The sequence below is a fragment of the Engystomops pustulosus genome, chromosome 11 (genome assembly GCF_040894005.1).
Source record: "Engystomops pustulosus chromosome 11, aEngPut4.maternal, whole genome shotgun sequence".
In the NCBI taxonomy this organism is placed as follows: domain Eukaryota; kingdom Metazoa; phylum Chordata; class Amphibia; order Anura; family Leptodactylidae; genus Engystomops; species Engystomops pustulosus.
Window position 1 is genome coordinate 69,556,566 of NC_092421.1, and position 15,166 is coordinate 69,571,731.

Genomic DNA, 15,166 nt, shown 5'->3' on the forward strand with positions numbered 1-15,166 from the left:
TCAACAATATCTATCTATCTATCTATCTATCTATCTATCTATCTATCTATCTATCTCATATCTATTTCATATCTATCTATCTATCTATCTAATATCTATCTATCTATCTATCTCATATCTATCTATCTATCTATCTCATATCTATCTCTCTCATATCTATCTCATATCTATCTATCTATCTATTCATCTATATATCTCATATCTATCTATCTCATATCTATCTATCTATCTCATATCTATCTATCTATCTATCTATCTATCTATCTATCTCATATCTATTTCATATCTATCTATCTATCTATCTAATATCTATCTATCTATCTATCTCATATCTATCTATCTATCTATCTCATATCTATCTATCTCTCTCATATCTATCTCATATCTATCTATCTATCTATTCATCTATATATCTCATATCTATCTATCTCATATCTATCTATCTATCTATCTATCTATCTATCTATCTATCTATCTATCTCATATCTATTTCATATCTATCTATCTCATATCTATCTATCTATCTAATATCTATCTCATATCTATCTATCTATCTATCTATTCATCTATATATCTCATATCTATCTATCTCATATCTATCTATTCATCTATCTATCTCATATCCAGGGGCGGACTGGCCATAAGACCCACCGGGAGAAATCCCGGTGGGCCGATTGGTTTAGGGCCGGTCCGGGGCCGGTCCTGGACTGGTGGGGCCGGTGAAAAAATAAAAACACATGAAACTCACCTCTCCGACGACCCGACGCTGCGGCCCAGCTTAATCCAGTCCGGCCGCGATGACAGCTCCGTACGGGCCGGCGTCGCACAGACCATGACGTCAGACTCTTGCCAACGTCATGGTCTGTGCAACGCCGGCCCGTACGGAGCTGTCACCGCGGCGGGACTGGATCAAGCAGGGGCGCAGCGTCGGAGAGGTGAGTTTCATGTGTTTTTATTTTTATGTACTGGGTTGGGCTGGCTGTATACCGGGGGCTGCTGTATACCGGGGGCTGCTGTATAAAGGGGTGACCGACTGGCTGTATACACTGGGGCCGGGGCTGTCAGCTGTATACACTGGGGCCGGGGCTGGCAGCTGTATACACTGGGGCAGGGGCTGGCAGCTGTATACACTGGGGCAGGGGCTGGCAGCTGTATACACTGGGGCAGGGGCTGGCAGCTGTATACACTGGGGCCGGGGCTGGCAGCTGTATACACTGGGGCAGGGGCTGGCAGCTGTATACACTGGGGCAGGGGCTGTCAGCTGTATACACTGGGGCCGGGGCTGGCAGCTGTATACACTGGGGCAGGGGCTGGCAGCTGTATACACTGGGGCAGGGGCTGTCAGCTGTATATACTGGGGCAGGGGCTGGCAGCTGTATACACTGGGGCAGGGGCTGGCGGCTGTATACACTGGGGCAGGGGCTGGCAGCTGTATACACTGGGGCAGGGGCTGACAGCTGTATACACTGGGGCAGGGGCTGGCAGCTGTATACACTGGGGTAGGGGCTGGCAGCTGTATACACTGGGGCAGGGGCTGGCAGCTGTATACACTGGGGCAGGGGCTGGCAGCTGTATACACTGGGGCAGGGGCTGGCAGCTGTATACACTGGGGCAGGGGCTGGCAGCTGTATACACTGGGGCAGGCAGCTGTATACACTGGGGCAGGGGCTGGCTGGCTATATACACGGGGGCAGGGGCTGGCAGCTGTATACACGGGGGCAGGGGCTGTCTGGCTATATACACGGGGGCAGGAGCTGTCTGGCTATATACACGGGGGCAGGGGCTGTCTGGCTATATACACGGGGGCAGGGGCTGTCTGGCTATATACACGGGGGCAGGGGCTGTCTGGCTATATACACGGGGGCAGGGGCTGTCTGGCTATATACACGGGGGCAGGGGCTGTCTGGCTATATACACGGGGGCAGGGGCTGTCTGGCTATATACACCGGGGCAGGGGCTGTCTGGCTATATACACGGGGGCAGGGGCTGTCTGGCTATATACACGGGGGCAGGGGCTGTCTGGCTATATACACGGGGGCAGGGGCTGTCTGGCTATATACACCGGGGCAGGGGCTGTCTGGCTATACATAGGGGGCAGTATTATAGTAGTTATATCCCTGTACATAGGGGGCAGTATTATAGTAGTTATATTCCTGTACATAGGGGGCAGTATTATAGTAGTTATATTCTTGTACATAGAAGGCAGTATTATAGTAGTTATATCCCTGTAAATAGGGGGCAGTATTATAGTAGTTATATTATATTCCTGTACATAGGGGGCAGTTTTATAGTAGTTATATTCTTGTACATAGGGGGCAGTATTATAGTAGTTATATTCTTGTACATAGGGGGCAGTATTATAGTAGTTATATTCTTGTACATAGGGGGCAGTATTATAGTAGTTATATTCTTGTACATAGGGGGCAGTATTATAGTAGTTTTATTCTTGTACATAGGGGGCAGTATTATAGTAGTTATATTCTTGTACATAGGGGGCAGTATTATAGTAGTTATATTCTTGTACATAGGGGAGCAGTATTATAGTAGGTATATTCCTGTACCTAGGGAGCAGTATTATAGTAGTTATATTCTTGTACATAGGGGGCAGTATTATAGTAGTTATATTCTTGTACATAGGGGGCAGTATTATAGTAGTTATATTCTTGTGCATAGGGGGCAGTATTATAGTAGTTATATTCCTGTACATAGGGGTCAGTATTATAGTAGTTATATTCTTGTACATAGGGGGGCAGTATTATAGTAGGTATATTCCTGTACCTAGGGAGCAGTATTATAGTAGTTATATTCTTGTACATAGGGGGCAGTATTATAGTAGTTATATTCTTGTACATAGGGGGCAGTATTATAGTAGTTATATTCTTGTACATAGGGGGCAGTATTATAGTAGTTATATCCCTGTACATAGGGGGCAGTATTATAGTAGTTATATTCTTGTACATAGGGGGCAGTATTATAGTAGTTATATTCTTGTACATAGAGGGCAGTATTATAGTAGTTATATTCTTGTACATAAGGGGCAGTATTATAGTAGTTATATTCTTGTACATAGGGGGCAGTATTATAGTAGTTATATCCCTGTAAATAGGGGGCAGTATTATAGTAGTTATATTATATTCCTGTACATAGGGGGCAGTTTTATAGTAGTTATATTCTTGTACATAGGGGGCAGTATTATAGTAGTTATATTCTTGTACATAGGGGGCAGTATTATAGTAGTTATATTCTTGTACATAGGGGACAGTATTATAGTAGTTATATTCTTGTACATAGCGGGCAGTATTATAGTAGTTATATTCTTGTACATAGGGGGCAGTATTATAGTAGTTTTATTCTTGTACATAGGGGGCAGTATTATAGTAGTTATATTCTTGTACATAGGGGGCAGTATTATAGTAGTTATATTCTTGTACATAGGGGGGCAGTATTATAGTAGGTATATTCCTGTACCTAGGGAGCAGTATTATAGTAGTTATATTCTTGTACATAGGGGGCAGTATTATAGTAGTTATATTCTTGTACATAGGGGGCAGTATTATAGTAGTTATATTCTTGTACATAGGGGGCAGTATTATAGTAGTTATATCCCTGTACATAGGGGGCAGTATTATAGTAGTTATATTCTTGTACATAGGGGGCAGTATTATAGTAGTTATATTCTTGTACATAGGGGGCAGTATTATAGTAGTTATATTCTTGTACATAGGGGGCAGTATTATAGTAGTTATATTCTTGTACATAGGGGGCAGTATTATAGTAGTTATATCCCTGTACATAGGGGGCAGTATTATAGTAGTTATATTCTTGTACATAGGGGGCAGTATTATAGTAGTTATATTCTTGTACATAGGGGGCAGTATTATAGTAGTTATATTCTTGTACATAGGGGGCAGTATTATAGTAGTTATATTCTTGTACATAGGGGGCAGTACTATGGTAATTACATTCTTGTTTATCAGAGAAGGTATTGTAGTATGTTTTTAGTGTACATATATGGCAGTATTAAGTTGTGTGCTCTTAAAATAGAAGCATTATTTCTCTATAAAGGAGGCAGTACGAGTCTTTCTCTGTGGTGCACATGTTGATTTAGACCATCTATACAGTTTTTATGGAGTTTAGTAATTCCACCCACATCACAAGGCCACGCCTACTTGTTTTGACCCCGCCCACAGAATGGGGCCACTTTTACAGTTTTTTCCAGGGCCACTTTAAATTCCCAGTCCGCCCCTGCTCATATCTATCTATCTATCTATCTATCTCATATCTATCTATCTATCTATCTATCTATCTCATATCTATCTATCCATCTAATATCTATCTATCTATCTAATATCTATCTATCTATCTAATACCTATCTTTTATCTATAATCTATCTATCTCTCTCAGCCAAAACTCAAAATTTGGATCAGTTGCTTCTGAGATTGACAAATACAATGTTAAAATAGAATCTATGGGCCACATTTATCACTTGTTTTTTCTGTTGTTTTTGCGCCTTTTCATTCAGGCGCACCGTTTTTGCACCATTTTTGCGACTAAACGCCAAACTAGCCGCGCAGCAAAAATAAGCAGCTTTCCCTCATCTATCTTACCAATCCAGATGTTTTGCTGCGCCTAATGATATTTATCACTTGCAACGTTTCATTTAAGAGCAAAAACGGGCGCAAAAACACTCCAGCCCGAAGGTGGCGTTATCTGAGAAGAAAGCACTGAGCCCCTTTGCAGAAGAGCTCATTTCTAGCAGCAGAGCTCAGCCAGACACTAGAACATATAATAGATACATTAGATACACTGCAGACACTGGAACATATAATAGATACATTAGATACATTACAGACAGGAGCTGCAGACTCTATTTACACTTCATCACCTTCTATTTACAAAACATTCTGCAAAACGCTGAGCTCAGAGCAAGAGCAAGAGAAGTTTGCAGAATGTTGCAGAAACTATATACTAGTGTCCCCCATGTAATTCTGCACAGTATCACCAGTGTGTCTGAGGGGGATATTGTGCTGAATTACAGGGGTGCAGCAGGAGATCAGCACTGGGGGATCCCCTCCAGGAGAAGCCCCTGCTGAGGAGGTCACTGGGTGCAGGGTGTCACACACCTGGGTGCTGCTGTGAGTGTTATCTTCATTCTGGGCTGTGGGAGAAGCAGAGAGGAGCTTGTAGCAGGATCACATGTAAGTGCCCGAATCTAACATTGCGCCTAAACTGCGCCTAAACTGTGTTAAAGTAAAGTGATTAATAAGAGGCAGGAAATTAACTTATCACAGATGGTTGTAACTTGTGATAATTTAGGCGCAACTACTACACTTAGGCGCACAAAAGTGATAAATGTGGCCCTATGTATCTTTTTGAAATGACGTCAGCCATTAGATTATCTGTGGAGATGCCTCTGCTTAGCATCAATGGGCTGTACAACACAGGGAATATATGTTATATGAGGAAAAGCTTGTTATAGTGCAATATTTCTGAGAGAATCTCTGTGTGCCGCAGAGGAAGCTGCAACATTGTAGATTGCACTGTACAAAGAAAGTTGTACTGTACATTATTGTTGGGTATATTCAGGGGCGGACTGGGAATTTAAAATGGCCCTGGAAAAAACTATAAAAGTGGCCCCATTTTATGGGCGGAGTCAAAACAAGTAGGTGTCGTCAGATAATGTGGGTGGGGTTATAACAGACAAATTGTTGGTAGATGGCCTTAATGCAAAACAAGAACATCTTTTGCTAGTAAGTGAATCTAATGTGCAAAGAATGTGACCTGTCGATCAGTAAATGATGCAAACACACAACCCGATCAGCCTTATATAACTTTCCCCTGTGCCATACATGTGCAATTCGGAGAAAGAGTAGATTGATACTGCCTCCTATGTACAGGAATATAACTACTATAATACTGCCCCCTATGTACAAGAATCTAACTACTACAATACTGCTCCCTATGTACAGGAATATAACTACTATAATACTGCTCCCTATGTACAGGAATATAACTACTATAATACTGCCCCCTGTGTACAGGAATATAACTACTATAATACTGCCCCCTATGTACAAGATTATAACTACTATAATACTGCCCCCTATGTACAAGATTATAACTACTATAATACTGCCCCCTATGTACAGGAATATAACTACTATAATACTGCCCCTTATGTACAAGAATATAACTACTATAATACTGCCCCCTATGTACAGGAATATAACTACTACAATACTGCTCCCTATGTACAGGAATATAACTACTATAATACTGCCCCCTATGTACAAGATTATAACTACTATAATACTGCCCCCTATGTACAAGATTATAACTACTATAATACTGCCCCCTATGTACAGGAATATAACTACTATAATACTGCCCCCTATGTACAGGAATATAACTACTATAATACTGCCCCCTATGTACAAGATTATAACTACTATAATACTGCCCCCTATGTACAGGAATATAACTACTATAATACTGCCCCCTATGTACAAGATTATAACTACTATAATACTGCCCCCTATGTACAGGAATATAACTACTATAATACTGCCCCCTATGTACAAGAATATAACTACTATAATACTGCCCCTATGTACAGGAATATAACTACTATAATACTGCCCCCTATGTACAAGATTATAACTACTATAATACTGCCCCCTATGTACAGGAATATAACTACTATAATACTGCCCCCTATGTACAAGATTATAACTACTATAATACTGCCCCCTATGTACAGGAATATAACTACTATAATACTGCCCCCTATGTACAAGAATATAACTACTATAATACTGCCCCTATGTACAGGAATATAACTACTATAATACTGCCCCCTATGTACAAGATTATAACTACTATAATACTGCCCCTATGTACAAGATTATAACTACTATAATACTGCCCCTATGTACAGGGATATAACTACTTTAATAAGACATATATACACAGAATCGAACACAGAAAAAATCCGTATTTATCATATACAGCTACAGAAAACACATGAGATCCTCACCTATTGCATCCAGTGACATCAGGTGACGTCTCCTCGGATTGTTCTCGTTCCTCATCTTCTCCATTAGTTCCACCATCTCCTTGTCTCTTCCTCCAGGTACACAGCTTTCCTGCAGAGTTTACCACACAGACGTCTTATGTTCTGCACTTTCCCATTGTCCCTTCTTCTGCTACCACCAATACTGTGCCCTAAATACTGTAATAGAGCCCCCTGAAATATTAGTACCACACAAATAGTGCCCCATAATGTAACACACTGTAATGGTAAGGATAATTTATTTCTTCTTTCTCTCCTTTAAACCCCTTAACCCCCCCACCACGCCACCCCAGTATGGATAGAGCTCCTACTATGACCCAGTCATAAAATTAATGCCCCCAGCCTGCCTCAGAAAAAGAATCAATGCCCCCAGCCTACCCCAGACATAGAATTAATGGCCCCAGCCATAGAATTAATGGTCCCAGCCTACCCCAGACATAGAACTAATGGCCCCAGCCTACCCCAGACATAGAATTAATGACCCCAGCCTACCCCAGACATAGAATTAATGGCCCCAGCCTACCCCAGACATAGAATTAATGGCCCCAGCCTACCCCAGAAATAGAATTTATTCCCCCAGCCTAAACCAAACATAGAATTAATAGCCCTAGCCTACCCCAGAAATAGAATTCATGGCCCCAGCTTACCCCGGACATAGAATTTATGCCCCCAGCCTACCCCAGACATAGAATTAATGGCCCCAGCCTACTCCAGAAATAGAATTATGACCCTAGCCTACCCCAAACATAGAATTAATGATCCCAGCCTGCCCCAGACATTGAATAATGTGCCCAGCCCGCCCCAGAAATAGAATTAATGGCCCCAGCCTACCCCAGACATAGAATTTATGCCCCCAGTCTACCCCAGACATTGAATAATGTGCCCAGCCCGCCCCAGACATATAATTAATGCCCCATGCTTGCCCGACATAGAATAATGTGCCCAGCCCGCCCCAGAAATATAATTAATGCCCCCTGTCTGCCCCAGACATATAATTAATACCCCCTGCAAGCCCCAGACATGGGATAATGCCCCGCCCCAGACATGTAATTAATGCCCCCTGCCAGCCCCAGATATAGAATAATGTCCCCCCCTGCCCCAGACATATAATTAATGCCCCTGCCTGCCCCAGACATAGAATAATGCACCCCCCCCACCCCAGACATATAATTGATGCCCCCTGCCAGCCCCATATATAGAATAATGTTCCCCCCGCCCCAGACATATAATTGATGCCCCCTGCCAGCCCCAGACATAGAATAATGCCCCCCCCCGCCCCAGACATATAATTAATGCCCCTGCCTGCCCCAGATATCAATAATGCCCCCCCCAGACATATAATTAATGTCCCTGCCTGCCCCAGATATCAGTAATGCCCCCTGCCAGCCCCAGATATCAGTAATGCCCCCTGCCTGCCCCAGATATCAGTAATGCCCCCTGCCAGCCACAGATATCAATAATGCCCCCTGCCAGCCCAATATATCAATAATGCTCCCTACCCATACATAGAATTTATGCCGTCTGCCAGCTCCACATAGATAGAATAATGCCCTCCATTCTATCATTCAAAAAAAAAACAAAAAAAACATAATACTCACCTCTGGCGCAGGTTCCATCCTGTCTTCCCTCGGTCTTCGCCGGTAGCTTGGTGTAGAGGCGCGGGATAGTGACGTCACTGCTCCGCGCCTCCACACCAAGCCGCGGAGCTGCAGGGAGGGCCGGACAGCTGACATGTGGTGAGTGTCAGCCTCCTCCAGGCTACACAGGTCGCGCAATGACGTCAATTGCGCGACCTGTGTAGCTGCGGGTATACACAGACGCAGAAGCAGCGGTGCTGCGCTGCGTCTGTGTAGCGATTAATAGTACCTGCATCGTACGATCGTACGATGCAGGTACTATAGGTCAAATCAAAAGTTGAAAGGGGGGAGTACGGACCGGCCCCGGACCAGCTCCGGACAGGCCCCAGACTGGCCCAGGACCGACCGGCCCACCGGGAAAATTCCCGGTGGGTACAATGGCCAGTCCGCCCCTGGGTATATTGTACTGTGTATTGTTGTTGGGTAGGTTGTACTGTGTATTGTTGTTGGGTAGGTTGTACTGTGTATTGTTGGGTATATTGTACTGTGTATTGTTGCTGGGTAGGTTGTACTGTGTATTATTGTTGCTGGGTAGGTTGTACTGTGTATCATGGTTGGGTAGGTAGTACTGTGTATCATGGTTGGGTAGGTATTACTGTGTATTGTTGGGTAGGTTGTACTGTGTATTGTTTCTGGGTAGGTATTACTGTGTATTGTTGGGTAGGTTGTACTGTGTATTGTTTCTGGGTAGGTATTACTGTGTATTATTGATGGGTAGGTTGTACTGTGTATTATTGATGGGTAGGTTGTACAGCGTATTGTTGTTGGGTAGGTTGTACTGTGTATTGTTGGGTAGGTTGTACTGTATATTGTTGCTGGGTAGGTTGTACTGTGTATTGTTGTTGGGTAGGTTGTACTGTGTATTGTTGATGAATAGGTTGTACTGCGTATTGTTGATGGGTAGGTTGTACTGTGTATTGTTGGGTAGGTTGTACTGTGTATTGTTTCTTGGTAGGTTGTACTGTGTTTTATTGTTGGGTAGGTTGTACTGTGTATTGTTGGGTAGGTTGTACTGTGTATTATTGTTGGGTAGGTTGTACTGTGTATTATTGTTGGGTAGGTTGTACTGTGTATTGTTTCTTGGTAGGTTGTACTGTGTATTATTGTTGGGTAGGTTGTACTGTGTATTGTTTCTTGGTAGGTTGTACTGTGTATTATTGATGGGTAGGTATTACTGTGTATTGTTGTTGGGTAGGTTGTACTGTGTATTGTTTCTTGGTAGGTTGTACTGTGTATTATTGTTGGGTAGGTTGTACTGTGTATTGTTGGGTAGGTTGTACTGTGTATTGTTGGGTAGGTTGTACTGTGTATTGTTGGGTAGGTTGTACTGTGTATTGTTGTTGGGTAGGTTGTACTGTGTATTGTTGGGTAGGTTGTACTGTGTATTGTTGATGGGTAGGTTGTACTGTGTATTGTTTCTTGGTAGGTTGTACTGTGTATTATTGTTGGGTAGGTTGTACTGTGTATTGTTGGGTAGGTTGTACTGTGTATTACTGATGGGTAGGTTGTACTGTGTATTACTGATGGGTAGGTTGTACTGTGTATTATTGTTGGGTAGGTTGTACTGTGTATTATTGTTGGGTAGGTTGTACTGTGTATTATTGTTGGGTAGGTTGTACTGTGTATTATTGTTGGGTAGGTTGTACTGTGTATTATTGTTGGGTAGGTTGTACTGTGTATTGTTTCTGGGTAGGTTGTACTGTGTATTGTTGGGTAGGTTGTACTGTCTATTGTTTCTTGGTAGGTTGTACTGTGTATTGTTGGGTTGGTTGTACTGTGTATTGTTGGGTTGGTTGTACTGTGTATTGTTGGGTAGGTTGTACTGTGTATTATTGTTGGGTAGGTTGTACTTTTTATTATTGCTGGGTAGGTTGTACTGTGTATTGTTGGGTATGTTGTACTGTGTATTGTTGGGTATGTTGTACTGTGTATTGTTGGGTATGTTGTACTGTGTATTGTTGGGTATGTTGTACTGTGTATTACTGATGGGTAGGTTGTACTGTGTATTGTTGGGTAGGTTGTACTGTGTATTGTTGGGTAGGTTGTACGGTGTATTGTTGGGTAGGTTGTACTGTGTATTACTGATGGGTAGGTTGTACTGTGTATTACTGATGGGTAGGTTGTACTGTGTATTGTTGGGTAGGTTGTACTGTGTATTACTGATGGGTAGGTTGTACTGTGTATTGTTGGGTAGGTTGTACTGTGTATTGTTGGGTAGGTTGTACTGTGTATTATTGTTGGGTAGGTTGTACTGTGTATTACTGATGGGTAGGTTGTACTGTGTATTGTTGGGTAGGTTGTACTGTGTATTATTGTTGGGTAGGTTGTACTGTGTATTATTGTTGGGTAGGTTGTACTGTGTATTACTGATGGGTAGGTTGTACTGTGTATTGTTGGGTAGGTTGTACTGTGTATTGTTGGGTAGGTTGTACTGTGTATTATTGATGGGTAGGTTGTACTGTGTATTGTTGGGTATGTTGTACTGTGTATTACTGATGGGTAGGTTGTACTGTGTATTATTGCTGGGTAGGTTGTACTGTGTATTGTTGATGGGTAGGTTGTACTTTTTATTATTGCTGGGTAGGTTGTACTGTGTATTGTTTATGTGTAGGTATTACTGTGTATTACTGATGGGTAGGTTGTACTATGTATTGTTTCTGGGGTAGGTTGTACTGTGTATTACTGATAGGTAGGTTTCTGCAGGAGGCTCCATACTGCCAGTGTGCGCTTTGCTGTCGGATCTCTGACTGCGGACACTGATCCAGGACATTCCCATACCTTCCATATTGTTGCGTTGCAGTAGCTAATGTACTCTCGCCTCCATGCTGACGCTTTCCTCCTGACTGTCTCCTAGGTGCGGCTGCGCTGACAGGGGCTGTCACGCACACCGTCTCCACCGCTGTCATCTGTTTTGAGTTGACGGGTCAGATCTCTCATATCCTCCCGATGCTCATCTCCGTCATCATGGCCAATGTGGTGGCCCAGAACCTGCAGCCCAGTCTCTACGATTCCATCATCCAGATCAAGAGACTGCCGTACCTCCCCGACCTGTCCTCGTGTCACGTCAGGTGGGATACAACACGTGGAGTGCAGAGAGTATCTGTGTACTGCCCGTCTGCTATGCAGTATTATACTCCAGAGCTGTAATCTCACCTAAGCTCACATCTCCCAGAGGTCTCTGCTTGTCCAGTATCTGCACAGAGTTGCCCCTAGTGCCCCAGTTTCTTTCGTTTGGTTTATACTAGGGAGGGTTGGTATGTAGATAAATTTTGCTTTTAAAGAGGATCTGTCAGGAGGATTTGGGGATCAAGCTGCAGACTGCCTGTAGGAGGTATCAAAAGAGGCTGCTAGGGCGTGGAGTAACCGTAGCTCCCTCTCCACGGCGTGGCTACTCCATGCACCAGTAGCCTCGAAAGAAAATCTGCATATTTATAAAATGAACTTTATATATATCTGGGATATATTCAAAGAGCATCGGCTGGTCCATGATGGTAGGTTTAGGTTCCCTTTAATTTTAGACAATGGTTAGCAGGTGATCGGTCTGGGGCAATTGCAACTCTGGTCAGGGCAACAGTACTTACCCTCATAAGATAAGTGACCCCGTACCTACAGTGCCCTGGTTACAGTTCTGTATGTGTCCCTGTAATCTCCCACTCACAAGGTCACATCTAGTGCCGCCATACGGTGTCTCATTATACCGTCTGCCGGCTTTGACTTTCTAGAAAGTAGTTATTGTGCGGCGGTGGAGTCCCGGGGGGCTCGGGTCCGATAATTAGATGATTCCCGGGGGCTTCCAGGCTGACTCTAGGATTTGTTTTATCTGTGCCTATAAATACTCCCTGGGATCTTCTGCCGGATATCGGATCCTGTCATGGAATGCAGCGGGGTTTGTCGACTTGCAAAAATCTTAAAGAGACAGAAGAATTTTTGCAAATTCTTAAAGGGGCGTTAACAATTTATGGCAAAAAAAATGACTTCAAGTGAAAGCAGCATGATCATTTTGCTTAGGAAAGATCTCTAGGATGATAAACACTTAGGGGCAGATTTACTTACCCGGTCCGTTCGCGATCCAGCGGCGCGTTCTCTGCGCTGGATTCGGGTCCGGCCGGGATTCATCAAGGCAGTTCCTCCGACGTCCACCAGGTGTCGCTGCTGCGCTGAAGAGCATCAGAACGCACTGGAGTTCACCGAGCCATCGCTGAACTTCCCTGAAATGCACTGAAGTTCACGATCCTATCCTGGATGAAGGTGAGTGCAAGCTCCGCGACACAATTTCCTTTTTTAAATGCGGCGGTTTTTCCGAATCCATTGGGTTTTCGTTCGGCCACGCCCCCCGATTTCCGTCGCGTGCATGCCAGCGCCGATGCGCCACAATCCGATCGCGTGCGGCAAAATCCCAGGGCAATTCAGGTACAATCGGCGCAAATCGGAAATATTCGGGTAACACGTCGGGAAAACACGAATCGGGCCCTTAGTAAATGACCCCCTTAGAGTTAGGAGAAGTAGAAGAGAATCCTGATATTTTTGTAACTTTGAGACTTTCCATCTCATCCCAGCTTTTTGTTTCTGCAGTAAATACAACATCTTCGTGGAGGATATCATGGTGAGGGGAATACATTACGTGTCTTCTCACTGCACTTATAAAGATCTTCTGAACGTCCTGAAGACCTGCTCCCATAAAACGCTGCCCCTTGTGGAGTCCCGTGGTAAGACAACTTTATTTAAAAACTTTTTAAGAGGTTTTGTTCATTTCATGTTCGTTTCATGTTGCAGAACGGAGAAGCTACACAGATATCAGAAAGCATCTGTGACACCAGAGATGTTGTACTGTAGGAACTTAGTTGCATTCAGGATTAAAGACCTTCATTGGGGCTTTATTTTAGGTTAATTTTAAATTTAGTCAAAATTTTGTAAAATCTCTATCATGACTGGGCACAGACTAAGGAGGGGAGGGGTTTGTATCAAGTTTTTGATTGTTCCCCTTCCCAACGCTTCCAATACTATGTTCCCTTCTCGTAGAATCGATGGTTCTTCTGGGATCTATCGAGAGATCAGAGATTTCAGATTTATTGGACAGAATCTTAAGTAAGGAGAGAAGACTCCGCATGTCCTCACCCCCATACAAGGGACAAAGGACAAAAGGATTCGAAGGCAAGCGAGATTCCTTCAAATATGTGGATGAAGAGGAGATGGGAGTTGACGAGGAGGAAAAGAAAGAGGTGAGGAGAAAAGTAAACGTTTTCAAAAACATCAACATTGTATGATTTGGGATTCAACGATGACCACTCCAGGACTTGGATATGGATATGGATGGGTATTTTTGGCCATTTATTGTAAACTCACTAACTTTTCCAAATATTTGTTTCTGCCAAATTAACAGGTCTATAGTGATCATTAATAAAAAAAACTTAAAAAAAAAAAAAATCCAGATTGGTTGGAACCACATAAAGTACAGACAAATTGTCCTACCTTCTAAAGATCCCTTCACTCTGGTAATGCAGATCCAGTCCCTGGAGCTTCTGATGTTTATCTTAGTAACAGTTCTCGTGATGACTAAGGGAATCACTGGCCTTTGTAGTAACGTGTGCTTGGATGACATGTGGCCAGTGAGGCCAGTGGATGTCTGAGCATCACCTGAAGTGTCACAATGAGGTCATCACAAACCCCAAGGAACAAAATACACTGGTCTGAGGGGACTGATAGGAAATAAGACATTTGTGAAAAGCGCCAGACAACCCCTTTAAGGTGGCCTTGCATTTGTAGTAACTGCTGAGTAGAGCCTCCATTGGATAGACAGCTATTTCTCCCATGACCACATTCATACAGTGGGTACGGAAAGTATTAAGACCTAACTTTTTCACTCTTTGTTTCATTGCAGCCAATTATTTTTGGTAATTTATTAAACAAGAAAAACATGGCCATAAGTATTCAGCCCCCGGTGATAAGTATTCAGCCCCCGGTGATAAGTATTCAGCCCCCGGTGATAAGTATTCAGCCCCCAGTGATAAGTATTCAACCCCCGGTGATAAGTATTCAGCCCCCGGTGATAAGTATTCAGCCCCCGGTGATAAGTATTCAGCTCCTGGTGATAAGTATTCAGCCCCCGGTGATCAGTATTCAGCTCCTGGTGATAAGTATTCAGCCCCCGGTGATAAGTATTCAGCCCCCGGTGATAAGTATTCAGCCCCCAGTGATAAGTATTCAGCCCCCGGTGATAAGTATTCAGCCCCCGGTGATAAGTATTCAGCCCCCGGTGATAAGTATTCAGCCCCCGGTGATAAGTATTCAGCCCCCGGTGATAAGTATTCAGCCCCCGGTGATAAGTATTCAGCCCCTGGTGATAAGTATTCAGCCCCCGGTGATAAGTATTCAGCCCCTGGTGATAAGTATTCAGCCCCCGGTGATATGTATTCAGCCCCCAGTGATAAGTATTCAGCCCCCGGTGATAAGTATTCA

At 43.5% G+C, this 15,166-nt stretch overlaps 1 protein-coding gene and 1 long non-coding RNA gene across 3 annotated transcripts in view; one reads left to right on the top strand and one right to left on the bottom strand.

The window, feature by feature from the left end:
* The window catches only part of CLCN1 (chloride voltage-gated channel 1), a 107,651-nt gene that overhangs the window by 64,258 nt on the left and 28,227 nt on the right, over window positions 1-15,166 (top strand). For both annotated transcript variants that reach the window (XM_072130166.1, XM_072130165.1), the window contains exons 15-17: window positions 11,565-11,778; window positions 13,283-13,416; window positions 13,730-13,929. In XM_072130166.1, the coding sequence (XP_071986267.1) occupies window positions 11,565-11,778; window positions 13,283-13,416; window positions 13,730-13,929 (548 nt within the window). The remainder of the gene's footprint in view (window positions 1-11,564; window positions 11,779-13,282; window positions 13,417-13,729; window positions 13,930-15,166) is intronic.
* The window catches only part of LOC140106014 (uncharacterized), a 340,407-nt gene that overhangs the window by 8,189 nt on the left and 317,052 nt on the right, over window positions 1-15,166 (bottom strand). The gene's annotated exons all lie outside the window — the stretch shown is intronic.